This window comes from Prunus dulcis, chromosome 6, assembly GCF_902201215.1.
Source record: "Prunus dulcis chromosome 6, ALMONDv2, whole genome shotgun sequence".
NCBI lineage: Eukaryota > Viridiplantae > Streptophyta > Magnoliopsida > Rosales > Rosaceae > Prunus > Prunus dulcis.
This window is the reverse complement of record NC_047655.1, coordinates 7,224,793-7,250,233: the sequence shown is the minus strand read 5'-3', so window position 1 is coordinate 7,250,233 and position 25,441 is coordinate 7,224,793. Positions and strand designations below refer to the sequence as shown.

Sequence of the window (25,441 nt, the reverse complement as noted above, 5' to 3'; positions counted from 1 at the left end):
TAAATAAAACAGTAAAACAAACTTTTTTAAAAAATATTTCGATGCCAGGAGTCGAACCCAAAAACTCAACCAAAGATTTCGTAAGAGCATCTCCAAGGGAGATGTCAAATACCAAACATCAAATTTAAATTTGATGACTGATGTGGCAATTTGACATTTACACAGTTTTACACTCCACTCGATTTGTCCAATAAATAATTATTGTAACAGTCAAATCATTTAAGATAAAGAAGAAAAAAATAAAAAATGAAAATAATAGCCAACTGTCTTTAAAAAATAATAAAATATTTATTTGACATCTTGCTTTTGGGATGTCAAAAGTAACGGCTGAACCTAACCTTCATTCCACATCAGCTTTGACAATTCAGTTGGACTGATGTGAGATATTATTTCTAGCCGTTAAATGTTTATGTGGCACTTTTGACATCGGTTGGAAATGCTCTAAGACCTGCTTGCCCTTGGCATTAGTTCCTTAATTAATTTTTGTGTTTAGCAAATACCAAATCATAATTTTTGCTACAATTACATATTATACGGCAATTTTCTGCCGCCTTCTCTTGCGTATAAATAATCTGGTGCAGTTGACCAGAAAAATAAATAAAGCAATGCTTCAACCAAGAAGAAAGGTTCATTATTTGAACAAGTCCAAGGCATGAACCTGCCAAACAAGATATTGACCTAATTCACGATTAAAACAATAAACAAACAAATCAAATGCTTGTCACTCAGTATGCTTATTTAGTTGATCCAGCAGACTCGCTAGTCTTGACATCTCTTGGGCACTGAGATACATATGGTTTGAGCTGCAAGCAAGAAGGGGAAAAGCAATTTAGAATTACATGAGTATTGAAGTAAGAGCTGCAGAGTTCAGCTATGAATTTCCAATTGGAAACACTCATTTACAAACAAAAACTATAAATGATAAATACAACAAAAAAAACCAAAAAAAAAAAATAGAAACATGTTCACCTTGAAGTCGGTTAAATCGGGGACTACATAGTTAGGTAATGTCTCCTGCTGCACGACATACTTAGCTGCAAAAGTTTTGGGCAATTTGGATAACATGTCAAGTAATAATTCTTACCCTTAAAAATTGAACGAGCACCTTGTGAAGTTTGCAAAAAGGGAAATGAGGCAAACCTTTTCTAGTGTGGAAACCAATGGGCTTGCAATTCTTCCCCTTGTAGTAGTCCCTAGGGGCACGTTTGGAGGAAAGAATGTCAAGCGATGATGTGCGCTTTCGACGAAATGCCCTTCCTAGCCCTAGTATTAGTCCCAATGCCATTTTCTTCTTTCCACAATAAATCAAACTAAAACTAATCAGCAAACATGCTTGAAACCATAAATGCGTACCCTAAAACTAACAAAGAAATCAGCTGAAGAGAGAGGAGCATTGCCTGTTAAAAAAGGGCCAAGAAAACAGAGGTGAAACCAAGAATTTATCTCAGGACAATAAACGCCAAAGTTTTATTATTGATTCACAGTACTTTCATTAAGGTTGAAGACAACATTACGAGGTCATAACGACCTTTAACAAGTTTTCATACTTCGAACGTTGCATTATACCTCATTGTCTATACAATCTATGTACGTTAAAATCTAACACTTGCTAGTACATCTGAAAATTCTTAATTGGAAAGTTGTAATTGGCCCCAGACTGTGGAACAAAGGATTATCCCGGACCTAAGCCAAGGCACTGACAGTGACACTCAAATATCGCAGAACAGAATGTGATATGATGAGCTAGAATGCAATCGAAACAAAGACACATGGAACAAGTTACCTACTCTTAACAGTCAAAGCATACCCTTTCATTCCGAATTCCCAAGTAGGATATGAAACCTACGACAAGAGCATATTAGTAACATAGCTTTTCTATGACATAACAAACTATCATCTTTCACAACAATTTTCTTTTCCGGGCATAGAAAACATTTCACTTTAGCTGGAAGAATTACAGTAACAGTTAATGTAACCCTCTGACCTGCCATGACTTGTATCACTCAAACAGGAAAATACACAAACACATTTACATCATTCCCACAAGCAAGTAAACAAGGCCCATTGAATTACTGCTAACTTTCAAAGTTCTAACCAGGCCTGGAGCCAATTCAGAAAACTCTGGTTTCCCCGGGAAATTTGCAGAAAGCTATGAAATTGCAAGCATTTTATTTCCTATGGGCTAGACCTAGTTCATGATTTTGGCTAAGGCTAATGAAAGCCTTCTCATTTTTCCTCAAAGATTCACAGAGTAAAAAATAGTATTCAATAAATTTCATGGCAGCTTGTTTGTGCGCTCCGCCACCCAAAAAAATAATACTAAACTGAAAAAGGGTCGATGAGTTTACCTGAGAACGGCGACAGCGGGGCGCGAAGAATCACCGGAAGGTGGGCTTCGACTAAGAATTGAAAGAGTGAGGCGGCGCGACAAAGGGTTATTACAAATTACATCGACTGGGTATGTATGGTTACATGCGGTGGGTTGCACGGTAGGTTAGAGCATTACCAATTGGGGGGTGTATAAGGGGATGTATGTTAAATATACATCCGTTGTGATCGGAATCACCCGCAATGGGGGTTGTAAATGGATGTATAATTACATCACCACCATGAGATGTAAATATAGATGCAATTGCACATCTATTTTTACATTTCTTGCAAGTTAGACCCAGTTAGGAAAATAAGAGAAAAAATGGAGAACAGTCAGCATAAAAAGTGGGACCCATGGCTACAGTAATTTCTGGAAAAAAAAAAATCACATGTTGTTTGCTCATTTGTGGTTTTCATGCTCCCCAATGTTTTTGGATGAAATCATATCTTCTCCAAATTTAAATATTTTTAGGTCTATTTGTTTGGAAAATTAAAATTAACCTAATACAAAAAAAAAAAAATTATAAAGTAAACACAAAATACAAATTTAACACAAAAATGAATTAAGACAAACAAAACAATTATACATCTTAGATTTACATCTTTTCCCATTGGAACAAAAAACGTATTTAAACCCCCCAGATGTGTAAAGGGGATGTAAAAGTGGCTTTACACCCCCGAATTTACACCCTCCCATTGGTGATGCTCTTATAGTAACCCCCACTAAAGACGTAAGCTTCAAATGGTTATGAGCATGTTATAGCATCCACAATGGGAGGGTGTATAAGGGGGTGTATGTTAAATATACACCCCTTGTCACCGGAATCATCTCCAATGGGGAGATATAAAGGGTTGTAAACATACATCACCACCATGGAGATGTAAAATAAAGCACATTTGCATCTATTTTTACATCTTTTATAGGTGGGACCCACCCAAGAAAAGAGATGAAGAATTATACATCTTAGATTTACATCGTTTCTCATTGGAGCAAAAAACATATTTATCCCCCCCAGAGGTGTAAAGGGGACGTAAAAGTGGCTTTACACCCCCGAAAATACACCCCCTCACTATGGATGCTCTTAGAATGAACCTATTTGTGAAAAGTCCTTTAAAATGCTAATGCATAAAATGATTAAAATTTTACAATAAAAAGAAATTAAACACATAAATATTATATTAAAAATATATAATTATTTTGAGAAAAAATGTATTGACTACTATAAGAAAAATAGGTTTTATAAATAAGCTCATTTTAGCATGATATATTATACAAAAACTCATATAGAGTCTATTTGGAGAGAAAAATCCAAAACTAGGCACATGTCATTTTCTAATTGATTCTTAGAAAACTTTAACACACTAAGAATCAATTAGAAAATAACAAGTAACTAGTTTTAGGTTTGGCGATGAAGATGGGCTTCGACGATAAAGATTGTGGCAATTTGGCGATGAAGATGAAGTTTGGCGATTGCGTCATTTCTCCTCCATACCCATAACCATCTCTAGTCTCCATGAGTTTCGACCTGGAGAACTGTGTACCAGTAGAGGTGGTTGTTTACGCACTTGTTGGCGGCCAAGAGCACGTCAGCGACGGCCAAGATATGATCTGAACCGTCCAATAGCTACTCGATCTCCTAAGCCAAAATTGCAAAGTCACGGCAGCTGCTCAGATCTTGGTTGTGTATAAGCTTCTCAGCGATTCCGAGCAAGCGCTCAGCTTCCACTCTATTTGGATCCATGGATTTGGATTGCCCATAGCGTTTGTTGTTCTGGTTTGTTGGGAAAACAAAAAATGTCGAAATTCAAAATGGAAATTGAAATCGAAAAGTTCATCTTTCACTTGCAGTCTGATTTGATTGTTAATGTTTTTGAGCTTGGGTGTCTAAAATTTCTCCAAACTCAGGGTTCGAATATGGAGAATATGGGTTTCATACCATTGTCTAAGAATTACTGAAGCTTGGCTGAGCTTAGGTGTCACTCGTTGGAGCTGTGGGGGGATGCTCGGTTTGGGGGTGGGGGCTGCTGGGTTTTTCCAAATTATTAATATGATTATTATTTATTTTTGCTTTATAAATTTTGAATTAATTTAAACAATAAATTAATTTTTTGTCCACTTGGAAATCCACGTCATCAAAAAAGAGTCCCACATTTACCACATCAACATTTAATGGATTCACTAACGGTTTAAGTAATGAAGGGGGCAATTTGTAGGGTTTCCAGGAATTTGAGTATGTACTCGTTAATGTCTCTAAAATTGAGTATGAACTTGAAAATGAACTTATAATTTGGGGATTTTTATGTAGTTTGTCCAAAGTAGAATCGCCTACCTAGGTAGAGTATGGTAAATTCATTTTTTGTTTTTTTGTTTGTGTGACATAGGAATGGAAATTCGAACTTGGAAAGTATTCCAGCACACAGGGTAAGACGGGAAGTATTTCCCATATCTAGACTAGTGAATCGTGATGAAACTGTCAAAATCTTATTTGACTACCCTAGGCCGATGAACCAATTCCAAAGAGGAAGGAAGTAAACAATAACAAGAAGCAACAACTACAACAACTACAAAAAGGAAAACAGCGAAAATGTCCAAATCTCATTGGATGGATCCACCAGTCATGTCATAACCCAAAACCACTCACAAACTAAAAAACTCCTGAGATGAATAAACCCATTTGATCTCCTCTCTCCAGTTTCTCCATCTTCCTTTCGCGCTGCTTTACCCACAAGTTTCTACTCTCATCCCACCAGATCCCAGAAGACGATCGTTGACTAATCAATGACTGTTTCATGGTTCTGAACAATTGAAGACCGACCCAGGAGGAAATGAACGTGAGCCATGGATCGGTTCACCCAGTTGAAGATGTACCCACCACAGACGGCGCCGTTCCCCACCCGCTCCGGGTCCGAATGAAGGACCTTCCGGGCATGCCCGGCACCCACGGCGGTCTTGCCTTGCGCCTCTCCCAGCTCTTCTTCTCCGCCGCCGCTCTTGTAGTCATGGCCACCACCTCTGATTTCCCCTCAGTCACAGCCTTTTGGTGGGTCGCGCCACATTCAACCAACCCATATGCTATTTTCAGATTTGTTGTCTTTTTGATGGTTTAATTTTTTTGATTTCAATATGGTTGGTAACAGTTGGGTTTTTCTTCTTTTGGTTTTCTTCTTCTGTTATGTGTGCATTTCAGCTACCTTGTTGCAGCTGCTGGATTGCAGTGTTTGTGGAGCTGCTCGTTGGCCATTGTTGACGTTTATGCCCTTCTAGTTAGGCGGACTTTGCAGAACCATCGAGTTGTGTGCTTTTTCACCCTTGGTGATGGGGTAATAATCAAGATTAGGTGTAATTCGATATGATTTTTAGCAGATTTCATTGTTTTCAACCATTTGGGAATTTGGGTCTTGCTTTTTTTTGTTTGGTTTCTACTGTCTACATTCAGAATGAAGCATTTTCTAGTGTTCATCAAGATCTCATTGTCAAATTTACTTATAAATGGCCAAAAAGTTATAGCCTTATTTACAAGATGTATAGCCTTTTTTTATAATCAGTAATATTGAATCTAATTGATGCTGTCCAATTCATTGCTGACCACTGATAATGCAAAAGCATAATGGATCTGATTCTGAGTCTAACTGGAGTGGCTGACAACTTTGCATTTGTTTTGGGAACAAAACTGGTTTCACTCTATCCTTAGTTCGAGCCGCGTGTTTATGGTAACCTGGGTGGTAGGAAGTGCTTTGCCTAATTAGCATGGTCCTGCTTTGATTTGTGGACATTAACTTCCTATTCCTAGGTCACTATAGGATGTTTTTATTGCAAACTAAGGAAAATAATCCTTATATATTAATTATGGAAGCATTGTAACCAAAGTTAGAAGCCCCAACATACTTGGTAGGGAAAGCTTTCCCATCTAAGGAAAATCCTCTTTATCAAGTTCATTCCTGTAGTGATACCATGCATAATAAATGCTGAAATATATTTAATGCAATCCCCTAACTTGCTCTAGATCTTCCAGTTATTGGTGTTGTTTTCAACATTTTCCCTCCCTTTTGCTTGCATTCTGCACAGTTTATATTTGAGCATGTAGTTGTGAGCTGTGGCTGAAACAATCTACCATTTTCTGCTGCAGATGACATCCACTCTTACGTTTGCTGCAGCTTGTGCTTCCGCAGGAATCACAGTTCTTATAGACAATGATCTTGATAGCTGTGCCCACAACCATTGTGCACAGTTTGAAACAGCTACAGCCATGGCCTTCATATCCTGGTTCACCGCATTACCATCTTTTCTCTTGAATTTCTGGTCACTGGCATCCCGATGAATGCATGTATATTAATGAAAATTTCTCGAGAAGAGAATGAAGACATGGGCCGTGATGAAACACTGCTTGAGCTAATTGTGTGTTGCATGATTTTTCTTGCCTGTCATGTATTGCAATGTGCTTAATTTGAAACTTGTATTTTTGTGTGTATAGTTGCTGTAACATCAACATTTGTGGTTGTGAAGGTGGGTTGGTTAGTTATGTGGTCAACTAGGAGATTGAGTTGTTTGGATAATCCATTCTGTTTGTGGTAAACATTTACATGAAATTTGAAGAGATCTGTATTGTCTTGCCATTAACTTCTCATGCATACTTTTACTGTCTTTCCATTCTATTTTTGGCAATTTCAAGTGATTTGAGTAGAATTCTGATATCAGTTGTTCACGACTAATCTAATTGTTAAACAACAGATTCTTATTTGAACATCCTTATTAGATCAGAATAACTTCTTAACTAATAACCCCTGTTTCATGATAGCCTTCCTAGCCAAAAGAGTCATTTTGTCTTGAATTGGTGAGATTTGACATAGCATTTGGTGACAAAATGTGATCAAAATTGGTATTTAAAAAAGTTACAATCATGCTCTCTATTTTTGAGTCAGAATTTAGCTAAAAACATACAAAAACTCTTTTAGGAGCTTTCCATGAAATATTAAGTCTAATCATACTCTCTAGTTTAGGGATTCATAAATGCTATTACTCTTTTTTAATTGGTCCATCTATATAAAAACAAAATATTAAAAATAGTTAGCATTAATTAAAAGTTTAAAATACTCATAAAATAAAAATATTAAAAATAGTTAGCATTAATTAAAAGTTTAAAATACTCATAAAATAAAGCAGCATTAAATTATAGGGAGCCACTAGGAGCCCTTTCTCTCGCCACAGCTTTAAGAGCTGCTAGAGGTCTCCCTATTTTAGGAATTGGATAGGGAGCATGGTTAGAGGTGGATTTTCTCACTCCCTAAATTTTATCTAAGGAGGTGGTTTAGGAAATCTGTTGTGAATGCTCTAAGTGAACCTATAGCTAGGGAACCCCGAAAGATCCCGTGAAAGACTAGCATTTGTGCATGATTTAATTTGTTGAATGCTTATTTCAAGTTTTCAACGCACACAATGAGTTCTCTCTTATGAAAAAGATTGTTTGGTACCCTTGTAAAGAAACACATGAAATACATTTTTTTTTGTCTCATTAAATAGGTAATAGGTACATGAAATAAATGAATAATATTATTCATTTGTCTCTCTAAAGTACACAAACAAAATCTCACAACACCTACATTGCGCGCCTGTGGCCATATCATTTGGAGGACACACAAATCCTTGCACTACAAGAAACATATGAAATAGGTAATAAGCGAGCTCAAGCGCATTGAACCACAAGAAGCAAAAGTCTCCTTTCAAAACTAAAGTTAACCACTCACGTCCCCTCCCTACCTACATCTTCTTGGGTTATTTTGGAACTCAACCTTTTTTTCTTATTTTATACAAGCGATAATGGAGAAGGGAGAATTAAATCTAGAACCTTCGGACCTTGAGTGGAAAGGTAAACGCTCTTCACCACTAGAACTACAAGACCTGTTCATGGGAAAGAAATTAAATACAAAACGGTGGGTCTTTTGTACCTTCGCCACTTAAATGCACGTCAACAACCACATAGTTTCTTGCTTGGTGGACAGAAATGCAGAACATTTGGAAACTTTGGTTGCTTGAAATAAAAATTAAATTAAATTAATATGATGCAAACCTGGGGCAGGGGTACAGAAAGATATTACAAAACTTTTGGTTTTCTTTACCATTTCCACATTTCTCCTTTTCTTTTTCTCAAACTTCTTTTCCATAATCAATTGGAAGAAAGGTGGTGATGGATGAATAAATTAAAATGTTCACACAAAAGACCAGTTCATGAAGGAGAAGGCAAGGCAGTGAACAGAGTTCTCTTCTGCAGCAAGTACTTTCCATGCAACGGCTTGTTCATATGACACGTGGCGCCCCATTGTGGACATGCAAATGCCAGCTGGCAAGTGAGCAAATCCCTAATAAAGGAAAATAAAAAGGTTAAAAGAGAAATTTCTCTGGACAAATAAGTTCACATGCTTTTCATAGGTGTACATTTCTTTGCTGATTTATGACAATAAAAAATGAAGGTACGATGGGAGATGGCATATGATGGCTTACAAGAAACTCAAAGCTCAAACATTTAAACAAAGTATTTCCAAGCATCCATAACCAACAAACAGAAAGCCAGACATTTTGATGAAGGAAATAATATACGGATAATTCTGATGTAAAACTCACCTGATTCATAAGTTTAGCAAAGTCAGCACACAACGTCTTGCGTCCACACTCATCAAAAATCTTATCCAACGAGATGTCCTGAAGGGCAACTAATGTTGTCTCGAGCATGTCAAGCCCTGCCTGGTTTGCAAAGATGAAAACCGGGAGTGACTGCAAAACCAACAATTCCACAGATTATGATCTCCAGAAATTATTGAACCTGATGACACGCTGAAATCGTATGCTAATGGGAGTTGATATAAAATATTTAACATCTTTGTCAGCGGCTTTGCACTTGTACCTTCAATGAACAACACAAAATGGCATCTTGGTGATGCCATAAATGTTTCAGCATTGAGTCGCCGCCCAAGGAATCAGGTCTCAGCAGTTCTGCCCCAACATGAAAACTGAAAGGGTAAAAGAAAAGAATTGAGACATAAATTATTTGCATATACAATTTAAAGAAACATGTATAGCTAACACTAAAAAAATATTAGATGGCGTATCAAAGAAGCCTGTCAGAAGAGAGGCTCTTGAAGCCCTCTCTGCATGCAGGGCGAGCATCTCAAGCATGATTCTCCTCAATTCACTTTAATGTGTTTGTATATCACTGCCAAGCCAAATTGGTAAATTGGTCGGGCATGTCTCCTAACAGATTGAACATGCAGTCTTAAGGATTCAAAAAAGAACTTGCCTATAGCTCTGGCAGATCCAGTGGGCCAGTGTCAGAGCTTCTGGAGAGCCAGGAGATAGTTTTGGTCCCCCCACAGACGGACTCAGTCCAGATGGAGATATAGCCATCGCAACTCTCTGTACAGATGAAATGACGCTTCGAACATACTGGCGTGCCATGGTTGCCACATTCTCCTGTAGACTATTCTCAAAAGGAAACTGGAAGGCAATCGTCAACACAGATCGAGTATTATGAAACGAAGACAACTCTCCAGCTGCATTGTTTGTTGTTGATCCCACTTCAAGACTGGATGTCAGATCTAATGTTCGATGTGTAGCCAATGTATCCTTTGAATCACTCTGTATTCATAAGCAAGACATTAGTGCGTTGGGGAAGGGGGGAATAACACATTAAGACGAATGCTAGTAAGGCCCAAAGACTGAATCCAAAAATAGATGAATCAGTTTAGTTGGTTCAAATCAAACAGGTAAAACTCAGGTGAAGCACGATAAAACTCAACTGTTTTTGAATCCAACGGGATAATGCGGAAACCCGAGGGAACCAATGGAGCATCATCCGGGAACATCTCATCAATTGGAGCAAAAACAAGTTCAGAACAGGCTCCAACAGCATTCTCATCCACTCCACTACATATCTGTCAATAGGAAATAAGACATGTTCCATTGATCAATACACGAGCAGATAAGAACCCCTAACTGATTTACCCAAACTTATGACCCTAGACCAACCAATCTGCCCAAATTCCCAATCCCAACCTGAGAACCAAATTAAACTAGGTGGTTTGACAATTAGCCCATTCCCATACCATTCCAAACTATAGTGAGACCGCCCAGGTATGCACATGACACTGGAACATAATTATGGTAAAATTCCTCACATAAATATCAAGACAATCCTGAGATATTGTCCAACAAAAACAAACCAAGATATTGAAAGAACAACCAATATAAATAACTGAACAACAAGCACCTGCAAGAGATGAATGTCTCTTGATGCAAAGGCATCTTCTTGAGTGAGAGAATGGCCTTCAAGTCGAACGACTTCAAGCAACTGGAATGAAAACTAGAAGTTAGAACAAGGGGGAGAGGAGGGTACTACTCTTGTAGAACATATTTTCAATTCAATGCAACAAAAACATTGCTGCAACTATTACCCTGTTAGATGTACTATTTCATAGCAAAATAAAAAACAATAATAATTATCATTGAGAGAACCTACCTCTTCGTGTTCAATTGTGTGGCCAAGTGGCATGATAATTTGGCCGCCAGTAAACCTTGTTGGCCTCATCCCTGGATAAGCATAGGAACCAGCTTTCAAAGATGCAGCAGAGTAGGCATCAACATTGAAATCAGCCCACTCTGAACGGTGCTCCCTCAAGAAGCGAACCAGCACAGCAGGGGGCACATTCTGGCGTGAAAAAAGAAACACATGACAAGATCTCATTAGATTAAAAACAAAATATATAACCTCTCAAACATTCAAAGACCACCACTTTCCAGATTCGTGATGATGATCAAACCAAAAAATCCAATTAAGTTCAAGAAAAACGTGCACTTCGACTTAAACAGAAAAAACGAGGCATCACAGACATTAATAGATGTGGAGGTGACAGCAAAGTTGAAACCCAGGTCCTACCTAGAAGAGTTCAATGCCTAATCTCAAAACAAAAAACCACAGGTGATGCAAGAAGAATCATGGACATTTCCCAACACAGAATAGTCAACTCAAATTCTACAATCATAGGTCAGGCTCTTCAGGAAAATATACACAGGCCAGGATTCAAGCAACATAATTGAGTTCAAAAGGCAGAGATATATCCTCATTCAAAATGTGTGAAGAATAGAAATTTAATGCATCCTAGATCACAACACACAAACTATCATTTTTAAATTTGATGACGGTCAAATTCCAGACTTACTTGGAGTAACATGGAAGCCTTTGCACAGAGAACACCTCCTCCAAGTAATGCAAGGGAATTAGCAGGATTCGAAGTAGTTAAATTCTTGGTTGAATTAACTGCAATTATAACATCTTCAGCACCATCACAGTTGATCAATGACCAGCCATCGTCATTGAACCCATTGACAGCATCATTGAACCCTCTACAAGAAGACATGCAGGTAATTCAAAAGAAGAAAAAATTCTATGGAGAAAGCCAATGAGTGGTTACAACACTCATTTACACTCAAAGAGGTGACTGAACTATAACAGTTAAATAAAATGAGTAGATAAAACAATACCCCACCTGATCAATCTTTGGCTAAAAGTTCGCAGAACAGCTGGCTGCCTGCCCAAACTGTATACCACTTCACCGCTTGTTTCCTGAGCTATTTGCCTGATATAGCGCAATGCCTTCATAAAAAAAGTTTAGTCAGTACTTTTTCTATTCTTGACATAGCTACTCATCTTGTCGGTTGGGAAGGAGGGGTTTATATTTTACCCCAAAAGAATTCGACTTGATAAGATATGTACTATGTTTTTGTATACGACATGTACTAGTCCAAGACAAACAACAAAAAGTTTGACATGGAAGATTCTACTGCCATAAGTACTATTAACATAGGATCACAGCAGCATTGTTGAGATAAATGGATTTATTGGTGAGAACTTCTATTTTCCAGGGTGTGTTTGATTTGTATATAAAGGCATACATCATGAGAGTTGACAACGATCTCACAAATATCAAGCACATTGTTTACATTGATTAGGGGCAATATTATGTTATGCTTCGGGAAACATACACTATATGCTAAATTAAAAACTCATAATTCATTTTCAAGATGCTGATATGCATGTCAATCAAAATTGCAGAGAAGAATATATTGAATCTTGAATAAATTATATTCTACTCACCGCAATAGTCATTCTTTGTGCTACCACTTTGGATGATTCATAAAGCGGTCGCAGAACCTCTGGCACACTCCATGCCTGGAATAAGATGAAAAACAATTGAGTTTTCTTATGCAACAAAGAGACATAAGAAAGGAAAATTTCCAAAATTCAGACCTCAAGATTCAGGTGGTCAACAATATGAATGATTGATCCTCCACCTTCACATGGTCGAATCAGATAACCACTTGGAAGCATTTCAGCTCTAACAAACTGTGCAGCGGAAGCTGCATTTGGGCCAGCGCCAGAACCAGACAGAGATCTCTCACATACCTTACAAAAAGACAATGAAACATGTAGAGAGCACATTAGATCTCCACTTACAGGAATAGGAAAAAAAACAAAAAAGAAAGATTACCAATTAGACTATTCAATAGCCAGATATCCACAAACTATGGCAACACAATGTACAACAGACATGCTTACCACAAAACTGCCATTATCTAAACTTGTAGTGTATCTTAGAGTCCAGAAATCCCTTGCAGGAGCCAATGTAGATGGAGCATATGTCTGGAGCAGTTAAATGTTAGTTATTACTCAAAACAAAATGTATAAACAAACATCAGGAGGTTTAATTTTCTGAATTTCGAACAGTTTTTATTCACCTGTGTATAAATAAGTTCTATAGTTCCACCATTTCCAGCAGGAAACATGGTAAAAACTTCAAGGCTCCGACAGTCCCGGAACCAAGATGGACGATCTTTAAGGATCTCTGCAATCTGTTGTATATGAATAGTTAATTTCAAATCCCAATCGCTTGTAAACCTTATCACATGGAAAATAAACTGCCTACAAAGATGTAGCAAAAATAATGATGTGCACTCTTACCTTCGTTGGCTCTAAACTTACAAGACCGCAGGCTCTAGCTGCCACTCCACTGCAACTTTGTGAAATGGCAAAGATCCCAACCGAATCCGGACCAGGCTGCAATAACATTTAAACAAGATTATTCAGCACCCATAAGATGAACGACAATGTATACAATTCCGGCTTGTCCAAACTTAATAAGGTAGAGAAAAAAAACACAAACTAGTATTTTCCAAATATCAAAAAGAAGAAGCAACCTTCATCCCAGGCATCTGGACCCAATCGACAGCAGTTCCTGTAGCCTTAGAGAGGAACTCTGCCAAGGTCTCCTCCGCTATGGAGAGAAGTCTGCCAAAAACATAGTAAAGATTAGATCATGCACAACAAAAAAATCATCATGGCAGTAAATATTTACAAAGGGAAAGCTGAACTCCACTAGTTGTGGGAATTACCCAGCAGGGTTATTAGCATCTCTGAGAGAATGCTGAGGAGTTGTAACCACAGAGTCGCAGCTTGCATCAGTAGTTGGTGCCTACGAGAAAATCACTTAGAGGTTACAAACGGTCCAATATGGCAAAGTTCTAGCAAGTACTAAGTGTAATTCGGTTGGCTATACTACGTCCATTAATTTGAATAAATGCACAACTTGCAGATGCAATTAATGTGACTGAAATGTACCAGTGTCAAAAAGAACTAAACAAAGACATGAAACTTGAGGCAAGTATTTTTTTTTTTTTTTTCAATAAGAAAGACTGCAAAAGGACAAAATAGAATTCCAACCACATAATGGCTTTAAAAAATAATAACAAAAAAATTCTTTGAACTTTTTGGTCTGAGAAGGTGAATTCTTTCCTTAAATTCTTTGATAATCATACACAGGAAAATCCATGACTAAGAAAGGAAGTGGGGGGAGAGAGCACTAAATACAGAAAAAAAGAAGAAAACAAACATATCCTTACAGTATGCAATTGTTGACGCATAAACCCATTTTCACACACAAGCTGAGAGACCTGTTTCTGCAGTCGATCATTTTCCTCCATCAACAGCTTGTTCATTGCTGTTAATTTCCTGTTCACAGTCTGCAGCCGCGAGGACTCTTTTCTCTGCTTCTCCCTACACCTGCATACCCAAAAACAAAGCCCCTTCTTTTAGCCCGTAACCACAGATTCCCCACCTAGATTTTCCATTAAAACCCCAATTGGGAAAAAACCATGCTTAACCTAAAATGCATAATCTCAAGCCAAATTTAAAACGATAAAATATATATATATATATGTTGAACTTAATCAAACTGGGGAATTGAACAAACCCAATTTTTCAATCACCTAAAAAAGAAACTTTATGTGCCCAAATAGCATAAAGAATGAGGAAAAAAAAAACAAACAAACCCAGTTGCCCAAAACGACTTGTTCATACCTTCGGTTCTGAAACCAGACTTTGATCTGTCTGGGTTCTATGTTTGATAAAATGGGGCACTCTCGGATCAGTTGTTGCCTGCGCAAAGAGCTTGGCTTGGGACACTCAGCATAGACTCGCTCAAGAGCTTCAACTTGCTCAGAAGTGTAACGTACGTATTTACCGGCATCAAGGTGCTTGTTTATGCTGCTCCCACTACTACTCTCTCTGTGGTGAGCCACAGCCATAGCCATTTTCCCAAAACCCCAAAATCAACAAAATCTCAAACCAAATATAGACAACAAAAAATGAGAGAGAGAGAGAGAGAGAGCGCTTTAAAGAGCTGGTTGGTTTTGGTTTTCTTTGGGCTTTAGAAGGAGGTTAAAGATTCTCTGCCTTTGTAAAGTCCGTCCGCTTAGGATAGAGAGAGAGAGAGAGAGAGAGAGAGAGAGAGAGAGAGAGAGAGAGAGAGATTAAGTGTAAACGGACGAGCTAGACTGGTTTTGAGCTAGAAGATTCTTGGCTTTTGCGGAAACAGCAACAGCAATTGCTTACTTGTTGGTGAAGACCCAAAATGGGGTCTTGACTACAATACAGACACAAACTAAAGTCTGTTTTTATTCTCTTTCTCAAAGCTCTGTTATTGGTTGCTATAACTGAAACTTTGAATACAAAACAAAATTTACAAACCAAAGCTTAGCCAAATTTCTGGCTGTTTTGAACTGAAACCCACTCCTTCTATTTCTGAAAAAAAAAAAAAAAAAAAAAGGTCCAAGAAATGACACAAACTCACAAAACCCACTTTTTTTTTCAAAACCACCACCTCAATCTCTGTCCTTTTTTTTCAGCTAAAAATCTAGTTTTTTTTTTTCATACAATAAATAAAAGCTTGTTACACATTGCAACCTTTGGTTTAAACAGAAATACAAAGCTCAAAATCATAGAGAGGGAAGGAACAGAGAGTAATCAAGAAGTAGGGGCTCTCTCTGGATAAAGAGAGCCAGTGGGTGAAAGCATCAGAGAGCTTGATGTAGGAGGAGACAATCCAGAAGAAGAGAGAGTGAAACCCTAATCATAATCATCATAGAGAGAGAAAAAAAGAAGTTGTTTTTGCCACTTTCCAGTGAGAAAAATATTTATGGGGAGATTTGTTTGTTTGTTTATTTTTTCAGAGGAAGAGAGGGAGCCAAAAAGACAGTGATCTGAGCTGAGCAGAAACAGTGGAGAATAAAAGAGCGAGGGAGAGAGAGAGAGAGAGTTTATGTGGCACGCATACCGACAAATATAGCAGTGGGGTTTTTTTATATTTTATAATTTGATGATTTTTAAATGATTTCGGCGCATTTACGTCGTTGTCCCTACTGTATCTTTGAAATGACGTCTTAGACCAAAGAGGTCATTGTAGGGTGAGGCTCTTCTGTCATCTGCTGCCTCGGTCAAGTAAACCAAATCTCTCTTGGCAGTAAGAAAACAAATGTATAAATCCAAAACTGTCCTTCAAATCCTTTGGATATCGTTTCTTTTTTCTTTTTCGTTTCTTTTTTTTTCAAAAAAAAAAATTTTCCATTTCCTCAAATTAAAATACATTTTTTTATTGACATTTCTTATTAAGAGAGACGATAACATACTAAATTTACACACACTACACGAATGCTAAAATTCAAACCTAAAACCTTATTTGAGAGAGTAAATACTTCAAATCACTACACTAGTGGATCATTTGCGAATTAAAATACATTTTGTGTATTGAAAAAGAAACTCCTTTTAGTATATTACCTACACTAGATAAATGAGTTGGTAAAATAATAATAATAATAAAGTCTATGAGAATGCACAACCTTCTTCCATCTTAGAAATTCAGTAAATTCACCAATAGGGGCTAGTTCATTGCAAAAGAATATTTGACTTCTTGATTAGTAGTCTTAGGTTTGAACTTCTATGGTACCTTGATAGTAAGGGTGATACACACCAACACTTATAATTTTGTTTTAGAACAAATTTAAAATTTACTTCTCTTTTTATCTCAAAAATGAATTTCACTTCTTTTTTTAATCACAAAATGGAGGTAAAATCGAACCAACTCGAACTAAGTAATTAATTCAAATGCTTAATTATTTCCTTCTTGAAAACAAAAGTAAAACTTTTCCTCACCTATATATTGAGTTTTTTTTTTTTTAAACTCATACATAGAGTTGAACTCTTAACTAAAACAAAATTAAGGAAATATATATCATAAAAAGAAAAAAAGATTTAAAAAAATATAGCAAAAGTTATATAGTAAAATCGAATAATTTTTCCCAAAAATGTATGAAACTAGTCAAGTGAAAATGGGATTTCGAAATTCAGCATGATATTCTTCAAATGAAGCTTTGTGTACGCTTTAAAACCAATTTCCTTCACTCTCATTCTCATGTATGGACAATGGATGTATAAACAAATATGAGAAGTTACTTCTTGAAGATATATCATTTTCCTTCGCAAGATAATATGCCTTCCTTGTTTAGTAGTTAGATTGTCGTGTGGTGATTTGAGTGCAAATTTCTTCACAACTAAATGTCATTGTCTTGCCATACGAAGGAAAAAGAGGATTGGTACTGATTTGATATGACTTTTTTTTTTTTTTTTTGGAGGACCTTTCCTGTTGAAATGGGCGATAGCATACTAAACTCACACACACTACACGGATGCTAGGACTCAAATACAGGACTTTGCGATTTGATATGACTATTAAATTACAGTCAGTAATACTGTACTAATGAGTTGCATTTAGTTTATGAATAATAATGGAAATTTTTTTTTTCGGGCTATAAGGATAGTAATGGCAGGTGAGAGTTGAAATTATATAACGAATTCAAGTATTGCTCAAATAAGTTTATGTAAGGGATACCTTATAGGTCTCACTCTGTATTGTATCTATATATAAAGCTAAAGATAAAGAATGGTGAAACATTCAAAATACCAAAAAATGTCATTGGTTAATGAAAACATTAAGAATTGAAATTATTATCTATATTCTATATATAAAGCAAAATGCAGAGAATGGTGAAACATTCAAAATACCAAAAAATGCCCCTGGTTAATGAAAATATTAAGAATTGAAATTATTAATTAAATGATGATAATATGGTAAATTCATACTTTTCATATTTAAAAAAAATAAAATTAAAAAAGCAAATTCGGATAATGGATCATATTTTTATGGAACACAACTACCCAGTATCTTTTTTTATTCTAAAATAAATTTTAAATTTTTTTTAAAAAAAATCCCCTAACAGGCGCGGAAGCGCGTGTGGAGAGGCTAGTTTCAATAATCCAAACAATTTATTTGTTAGGTATTTCTTCAAAAAATCATTTGAATACGAAACCATTTAACCACTCAATTGATAGTTACCTTGTATGGCTCACTCCGTATTGTATTTAAATGATTCAAACGTCTATTTTTTAGGTATTCCTTCAAAGATCATCTATGTAAAAAAAATCACTTGAATCTAAAACCATTTGACCACTCAATTGATGGTTGTCATTTTAGTATTTTATTGAAGCACCATGTTCATCTAAAATATTTTGACACTTCAATTTTTTGCGTTAATTACTCCATATGGTGCTTGAAACAAATAAAGATGCAATTGGACCCTTTTCTATATGTAATTTTTTAATTTTACTCTTAAATAATTTGGTCTTTAAAACAATCGAACATAAAACCTCAAGTGCATGAGTAAATATTCTTAACCACTTGAACTACAAACTCCTTACACCTAAAGATACCTATTAAAAACATCAAACATGTACGTTTATTTGCCAAATGTTTTTCATCTTCCACACATGTCCTATGTCATTATAAACATATACATGACACATATAGTTGGCTTTTAATAAGGAAATTCATTTAATCATGCGCTTTTCTAATGACATTTCATTCTAGTTTAGAATTTCCTTCAACTTGAATTCGTTATATCCTTCTCTCCCAAAAAACACTCTTAGAGTCGTTTTCACTTTGAAGGGAGGAAGCCGTTGTTCTTCCTTCCCTATCTCTCTTCTCTTCCTCCCTTCTCCTCTTCCCCCATTTTTAGAGACATAAGGTTTCCCCTATTTGTCTTCATTTTGTTATGATTTTCCTCCAACCATCACATGCGGCTATGTTTCGGCGTCGGATCTCCACCCGTGTTTTGGCTTCGGATATCCATCACCATCCTTTTTGCAGTTTCTTTATATTTGGAATAAGTCGCATACACTTTTTGGGTTCTCTGTGTAGTTTTCACTTTCCTTTTGTGAGAGCTTTTCACCTCTCATTTTGTGAGAGCCTTTCACCTCTCCTTTGTGAGAGTTTTTCATTTCTCCTTTGTGAGAGTTTTATTTGTATTGTTTTGGCTTGATTTTTTCAAGCTTTATTTCTTTTCGATTATTCTGTGTTTGCAATCTTAGTTAGGATGTCTATGTCAGAGTTTCTTCGATCATGCATGATCGTTAGTGGAGGCGCACCAGATTGTATTAATTTTGATGTTAAATCACTCCATTACTGTAATGGGTCGTTTAATATGGCAGACTGTTATATATTGGACTAAATCCTAGGATTGGCTTGGATTGACTTAAGCTGGAATAAGTACTGACTTACGTTTGGTGCTACATCGGACTAAGAAGCTGGATTGTAAAAATAGTGAAGACCTATTGTGTCAGACTAAAAAAAATTTATTCTAATATTTAAATTTAATTAGGGATTCTGACCTTTTTTTAAAGGCTAAAATTCTAATATTTTTTTAAAATAATAATATGTGAGCTATTTTCAAGTGTATTTTTGCTATTTATGTTTTAAAAATAATTAAAACAATAATTAAATTCTAATGTAAAAAACCTAGATAATAACATCTTAGTAGATATATACAATTAATAAATAAAATAGCTAAAATAATAAAATATTTGAAATTTAAAAATGAAAGAAAACCACAAATATCTTCTCTTCCTTCATCTCTCCGTCACCTCACCAATGATCCTCTTCAAACCCATTTTCCTACCTCTCCAAACTCATTTGCCGAACTCCCTAAACCACACAGGCCATGTTTTCCATAAACACAACCATGACTCTTCTCTCCCTATCACCCCCACTTTGCCCCTAATTAAAGCCATCGAATTTTGACCAACATGAACAAAACAAACAAGATGGGGATGATGGTGATGATGATGGGGTCCTATTGGATTGCCCACCATTAATCCTCTTCTATTTTCAAGAATCCAAAATCTTCATCCCTTGAATTTTTCCCAAACTATGTCACTCTCTCAGAAATGTCAACACCCAAAGGTGCAATTGGAGATTTGAGAGACTGAGAGTGTGTTTTTTTGGATGGTTGATTGAGAAATTGAAGTTGGATGAGAATTTGAGTTTGGGTGTTTTGTTTTTCCGATAGAACACGACCAAGGCACCACTTGTACCTGTGTTTGTTTAGTTAAGGCAGCAACAGCCAAAGCAACGTCGAAGAGAAAGGAGGAGAGCAAAGCAATGTCGAAGAGAAAGGCAGACTCGATAACGACTTCGTTATTTAGCGGCACCTCTTCAGAGCTCTCTATTTTGTGCCAACGAGTGAAGCGTTTTTTGTAGGACCGGATTCTCTAGTCTCATTTCACTTAAAGAAGGGATACACCAAACATGGGTTATGAGTGTTATTTAAGCTAGTCCAATCAAAGCCAATCCAAGGAGGTATGCCAAACATGGCCTAAAGGTCATTTGTGGCTAGTGACTTTTTTAATTGAATTATAAATGCAATTCTAGAATTTCTCAACACATTTTTTTTGTTGTTGTTGTTATATCCTTGTTTAAAAAAGAAAAATCCTTATATCCACTCATCACTCAAGTACTTCCTAATTTTATGTAACAAATGTAATATTCAACTTAAACAAAAACAAAAAAGTCTTTAAAAGAATACTTCTCAGTTTTGTTTTTGTGTGAAAGTGCTCAACGCTTGTATTGTTGAGAATTAAAAGAGATAAATAACCCAATTTTCCGTTGAAAAGGAAATAATGTCATTTAACCCATTAAAGTACAAATAGTACCTAAGAAGATGCATAAAGTGGCATCGTTAAAACATTCTCATACTCAATAAGTTAATTTTTTAGTAGGCATGTAGAATATGTTGCATTTGGCCAAAAGAAAAAGGGGAAATGATTATTTTAACATCTAAAGAAATAATAAAAGTTAAAGTAAGTGGACGTCCAGAGAATGTTCCCAAATATGAAAAACATTTTATAAAGCCAAAAATAGAGGAAGGAGGAGGACCAGCGGCTTTGAATATGAGGTTCCAAGGCGTTGTTTCTTAACAAAGTTGTTTTTTTTTTAATCTGAAAAATTATATAACGATTAAGAATTTTTTTCGGCGGAGCCGGAACGGACGGCGCACGTTAGCTTTTTTGGCCGGTGGCATTTTAACGTTTGATATCAAATACAAAAACTTCAAATATTCTTAAAAAAGAATACGATTTGTCCATTTTGCTGCATTCTTTAATTTAAGGTTTAATATTAATTAAAAAATAATGGGGATTTTATTAAATAATTTTTTGTTTGTGCCATTTTTCACTTGCTTTTCGCATGCGTGAAAAGTAATCTCACATGCTTCCCATAATCCCAAACCATATGCAAAAACATGTATTATTATTATTATTATTATTATTATTAATGTGTCTTCATGAGAAAACATACTCAATTTGACTTAATTATTGCTTCTTCTTTTTTTGCATTGGACAAGTAAATGTCTTTCTGTTTTATGAATAAAGAAGCAATACCCAAATACCAAAAGGCTATATTTGCATCACAAGCAACAGCAACGTGTATAAAATACTATTATTTTGCACATCAGGTTGAAATTAATCTTTTTGATACAATGATTGTTTATTTTTGTAGAAACTAAAATACATTTAAAGAAAGAAAAAAAGTGGTGATCGCATGGGCTAGAGTGCAGGACATGGAGGTGTGAACCCATCAAGAATTTGCATTTGCCAAATTGATCAGATTGCTCACCATCAAAGGGGATGTGTGTTGCTTCTCGATGGCTACATGCATCTTCTTCTTCTTCTTTTTTTTTTCTTTTTTTCCAATACGAGCTACATATATTGGTAACATTGTTAACATAAAAAAAAAATGATTACGAAAATAATAATATATTTACTTAATTATTCATTTATTTATTTTTATTATTTCCGCAATGATAATTTGAACTTAAGAACTTCTATAATATTCCGTATAAGAAAAGCTTATTATAAAGATTGATGTTTTCGTTTTTGGATCCTATCCGACATGATTCACTTTCTTATAGGGTTGACACTAGACAACATTAAGATGACAAATATTGATTTGACTTCAACCCATTAAGCACCCAATTCAACCCGTTACCACCCTTTTACCCGTAATAAAAGAATTTAAAACAACAACAAAAATCAATGAAAATCACAAAAAATACTAAATATAACTAAAGAAACCCGAAATAAAATATTTTTTAAATTTAAAAAGTGAAAAATATTAGAAACTACAAACAATGTTTAAATAAATATTAAAATAATTTTATTAATGGTTCAAACAAATGACCATCTTATTGCTGTTACCTTAACGGGTGACTAATAAATCCACCCATTATCAATCCAATCCAATCCGATAAGCTCCAACTTGAATCCACAATTTTTTGGTGCAAACTCGTGCCGTGTATAATTTTACCATGTCAAAATATTAAATGTAGCGAAACTTTCGTTGAAGTTGAGTACATTTACGAGCAGCATGATAATATGCAGTCTAAGGTTTGAAGCTGAATTCGAGGAAGGAGGGGCCCCTCGCTACATAATATGTTCTTCTACGGTATTCTGAATGAGGGTGTTCTCGTCTTTTACCACCTAATTTACCCAGAAAAAAAAATGTTTATGTTGAAGAAGTGCACAATGATTATTATTGTTTCGCCAAAAAGAAAAAGAAAAAAAAAAAGAAGTGCACAGAACAGGGGAGATAGAATAGTTTCAAAGAAATAGAGAATCCACCAAGTACAAGATGGACCTCCACAGTAAGTCCACACGAGAAGAGTTGTGTGTTTTGACCACAAAGGTTCAAGACATATGTGTAGACTTGCAAATGGTAAAAATAGGTCAAATTACGTCTTTGAAAAATGTTTCGAACATTTTCCATTTCACATTGTGGCCGATGTTTTAAAGAGTAATTCTACATTCATTAAATTTGTGGTTTATATAATTATGATTGTTCGAGAATTTTAAATTTTATATACCAAATGATATGACAATGTGTTTCTTAATTATAAATTTTAGCTCGCCTTTAGTCTTTATTATTTAAGCACTAAATTATGGGACTGAGCTGTGGATATTGAAAATGGTTAATAGATATGAAATAGGGGTGCATCACAAGTTCAAGTTCAACCAAAATGGATTTGCATCATATAATATTATAAGTATGAAATTGTACAAGGCGAATTTGTTATTTAAATTCTACTCAATTCGTTTGGATATCTCAAATCTGTATCATGGATTGACCTTACTAGAGGAGGCATTTTTACTAAAAAAATTGCCAAAACCGGCTGACATTACTAGATCGATGGTCAATTCCGGCCATAGAACCAATTGAATCGAAACTGTACACAATCCTATAAATTTGATTGAGTTTATTCATGAATAAAATTTGAAGATTTGATTTTAGCGTTTTGGGTCAAGCTCATTGTTGGTCTCTTGACCCGCATGACCTGCATTCCTAGTTTGAACTTTATACAAATGTTTGTGATATTAACAAATATAAAAATGTCATTAGGCCGCCATCCCAACTTTATCCTGTGTCCAATGTTCATATTTTAAGTCCACTTGTTTTTGGATAAAGATTATTGAACAATTATTTGTAATTAAATAATATGAAAATAACCAAAAAGCTGTTGATTTAATGTAAAAAAATAGATAAGATAATATTAATAAGGATGGCAACCAAAAGAAAAAAAAATACAAATATAATTATGTAATAAAGCATTGTCAGCCTGCGGATCGTGAATCTTTGATCCTTATGGAGGCATGATGAAAGCACTGCAAAAGAAAGAATTATGTACTCCAAAAATAGCACAAAATTCGTAAGGAACAAATCCCGCACGTCTGTGAAAATTTAGAACTTGTCATATCAAGAGATCCTGTGTGATCCTCTCTCTCTGCCCATTCATTTATGCATTCCTATTAAATCTCATAGATGTCATGTGCTAATGGTAGGAAACTTACTTTCGATTAGAGATGTTATTGTGACGGTATTTTAAAATAATCATGAATGTTATAAATTGAGATACTGTAATAATGACATTGCTGTTATATGAAAATTACTTATTCTCGTGATAACGACGTATTGTAAATAGGGTTGTTTGTTTGCTTGGAGATAAATAGTAACGAGAAAAAAAAGGGAAAATAGAATTTGCTTATTATTCGGTTTTAAGAGTTGTTCAATTTTGTTTTTTCTTGATTGGTATGAGTAAGTGGCTGGGTACTATAACTGGAATAGATGTTTTTTGTTCGGATCTGATAATGGGAAGCTTAGGTTCAAACCCAAATTCAACAAAAAGGTTACATATTCCAGTCTGATGTCTGCCCAATATGACTTTGCATTCCCTACCCTCCAAGCATGCTGATGGGATTAGAACATGTGGAACAAAAGAATTTGGAAGAAAAACAAATATATATAAACAAAAAAAGTAAAAGAATTTGACTTTGAGCATTGAAAAGCTCTTTCATGCCCCATATATGGATATGGTGTTGTTGGCATGATTGTGCATACATAATCAGTTCAGACATAATTCTCTCTTTCATGCACATGGAGGGGAAAGGGGAGCCAAGTATATTCTTTTTCTTCATGTATGGGCAAGATCTTGGGGGGCTAATGTGGCTCCCACACTCTTAATTAGAGCTAATCAAAACCGTATATTAATTTTACACTGTGAATCAAGATCATACATTCAAAGAATAAACAAGACGGCACTAGAACTTTTGGCTAAAATATGGGTAAAATTTGATAAAAATAAGGAACATACTTTCATTCTTATCATGTAAATAGAAGTTCTTACATTCCTATCAATAATAGTGTGATATATCTGCATAAATTTTTCTTTTTGTGTTTTTGATGAATTACCTTAATTCGCAGTAAGGAGGCAATCAGTATCCTAAAGATAATGAATATCTTTTGCTTGAAAAACACAAGGCTTAAGAAAGTAGAAAGATTGATGTTGCAAAAGAGAAGCATATAGCACATGGTAGGTGGGCTATGCATGACATGTATGTTAACTGTTTGCATATAAATAGTAGACAATGAATGGGGTATGATGGGATTATAACAAAGTCAAATGGGTATATTTTTTTTCTTTTCTTTTATAAACTTTAGATGATGGGATTAACATCCTTCCACTTTGTCCCCCTCATCCCTTAATTCTTTTTTGTTTTTCCCTTTTGTTTTTGGTTTTTGCTTTATTTGCTTGATGTTCTTCTTCCTAATGGGTGGAGGGTTCCCATCTCTCTCTCTTTCTCTCTTTCCTTTTGCCTTGAGCCATTGCTTTTCTCATAGGAAAGGAATATTGCCAGTGCTTCTTAAAAACCCCTTTTGGGCCCCATCTCCAGTCCAATCATGTGGGCCCATCCTGTCTGGACCTGGCCCCATATTTTTAAAAAAAATTCGTTGTTGCGTAAATCAATAGAAT

At 35.5% G+C, this 25,441-nt stretch overlaps 3 protein-coding genes across 3 annotated transcripts; 1 reads left to right on the top strand and 2 right to left on the bottom strand.

Annotated features, from left to right (window-relative positions):
- Window positions 1-457: 457 nt before the first annotated feature.
- Window positions 458-2,400, bottom strand: LOC117632873 (39S ribosomal protein L41-A, mitochondrial-like). The gene is made up of 4 exons (XM_034366476.1): window positions 2,349-2,400; window positions 1,141-1,291; window positions 970-1,034; window positions 458-803 (listed from the first exon to the last, which is right to left on the bottom strand). Exons 2-4 carry the CDS (start codon window positions 1,283-1,285, stop codon window positions 735-737), a joined length of 279 nt encoding a protein of 92 aa, XP_034222367.1. The 5' UTR covers window positions 1,286-1,291; window positions 2,349-2,400; the 3' UTR covers window positions 458-734.
- A 2,371-nt stretch (window positions 2,401-4,771) lies between these two features.
- Window positions 4,772-7,033, top strand: LOC117632691 (CASP-like protein 5A2). The gene is made up of 3 exons (XM_034366240.1): window positions 4,772-5,411; window positions 5,559-5,691; window positions 6,498-7,033. The coding sequence occupies exons 1-3, from the start codon at window positions 5,197-5,199 to the stop codon at window positions 6,687-6,689; spliced, it is 540 nt and encodes a 179-aa protein (XP_034222131.1). The 5' UTR covers window positions 4,772-5,196; the 3' UTR covers window positions 6,690-7,033.
- A 1,355-nt stretch (window positions 7,034-8,388) lies between these two features.
- On the bottom strand, window positions 8,389-15,989 carry LOC117630959 (homeobox-leucine zipper protein REVOLUTA). The gene is made up of 18 exons (XM_034363842.1): window positions 14,772-15,989; window positions 14,315-14,474; window positions 13,808-13,887; window positions 13,613-13,703; window positions 13,377-13,472; window positions 13,154-13,267; window positions 12,975-13,058; window positions 12,666-12,821; window positions 12,513-12,587; window positions 11,905-12,011; window positions 11,578-11,761; window positions 10,878-11,066; window positions 10,629-10,709; window positions 10,159-10,293; window positions 9,660-9,997; window positions 9,267-9,372; window positions 8,987-9,136; window positions 8,389-8,724 (listed from the first exon to the last, which is right to left on the bottom strand). Exons 1-18 carry the CDS (start codon window positions 15,002-15,004, stop codon window positions 8,575-8,577), a joined length of 2,529 nt encoding a protein of 842 aa, XP_034219733.1. The 5' UTR covers window positions 15,005-15,989; the 3' UTR covers window positions 8,389-8,574.
- Between the last annotated feature and the right edge of the window lie 9,452 nt (window positions 15,990-25,441).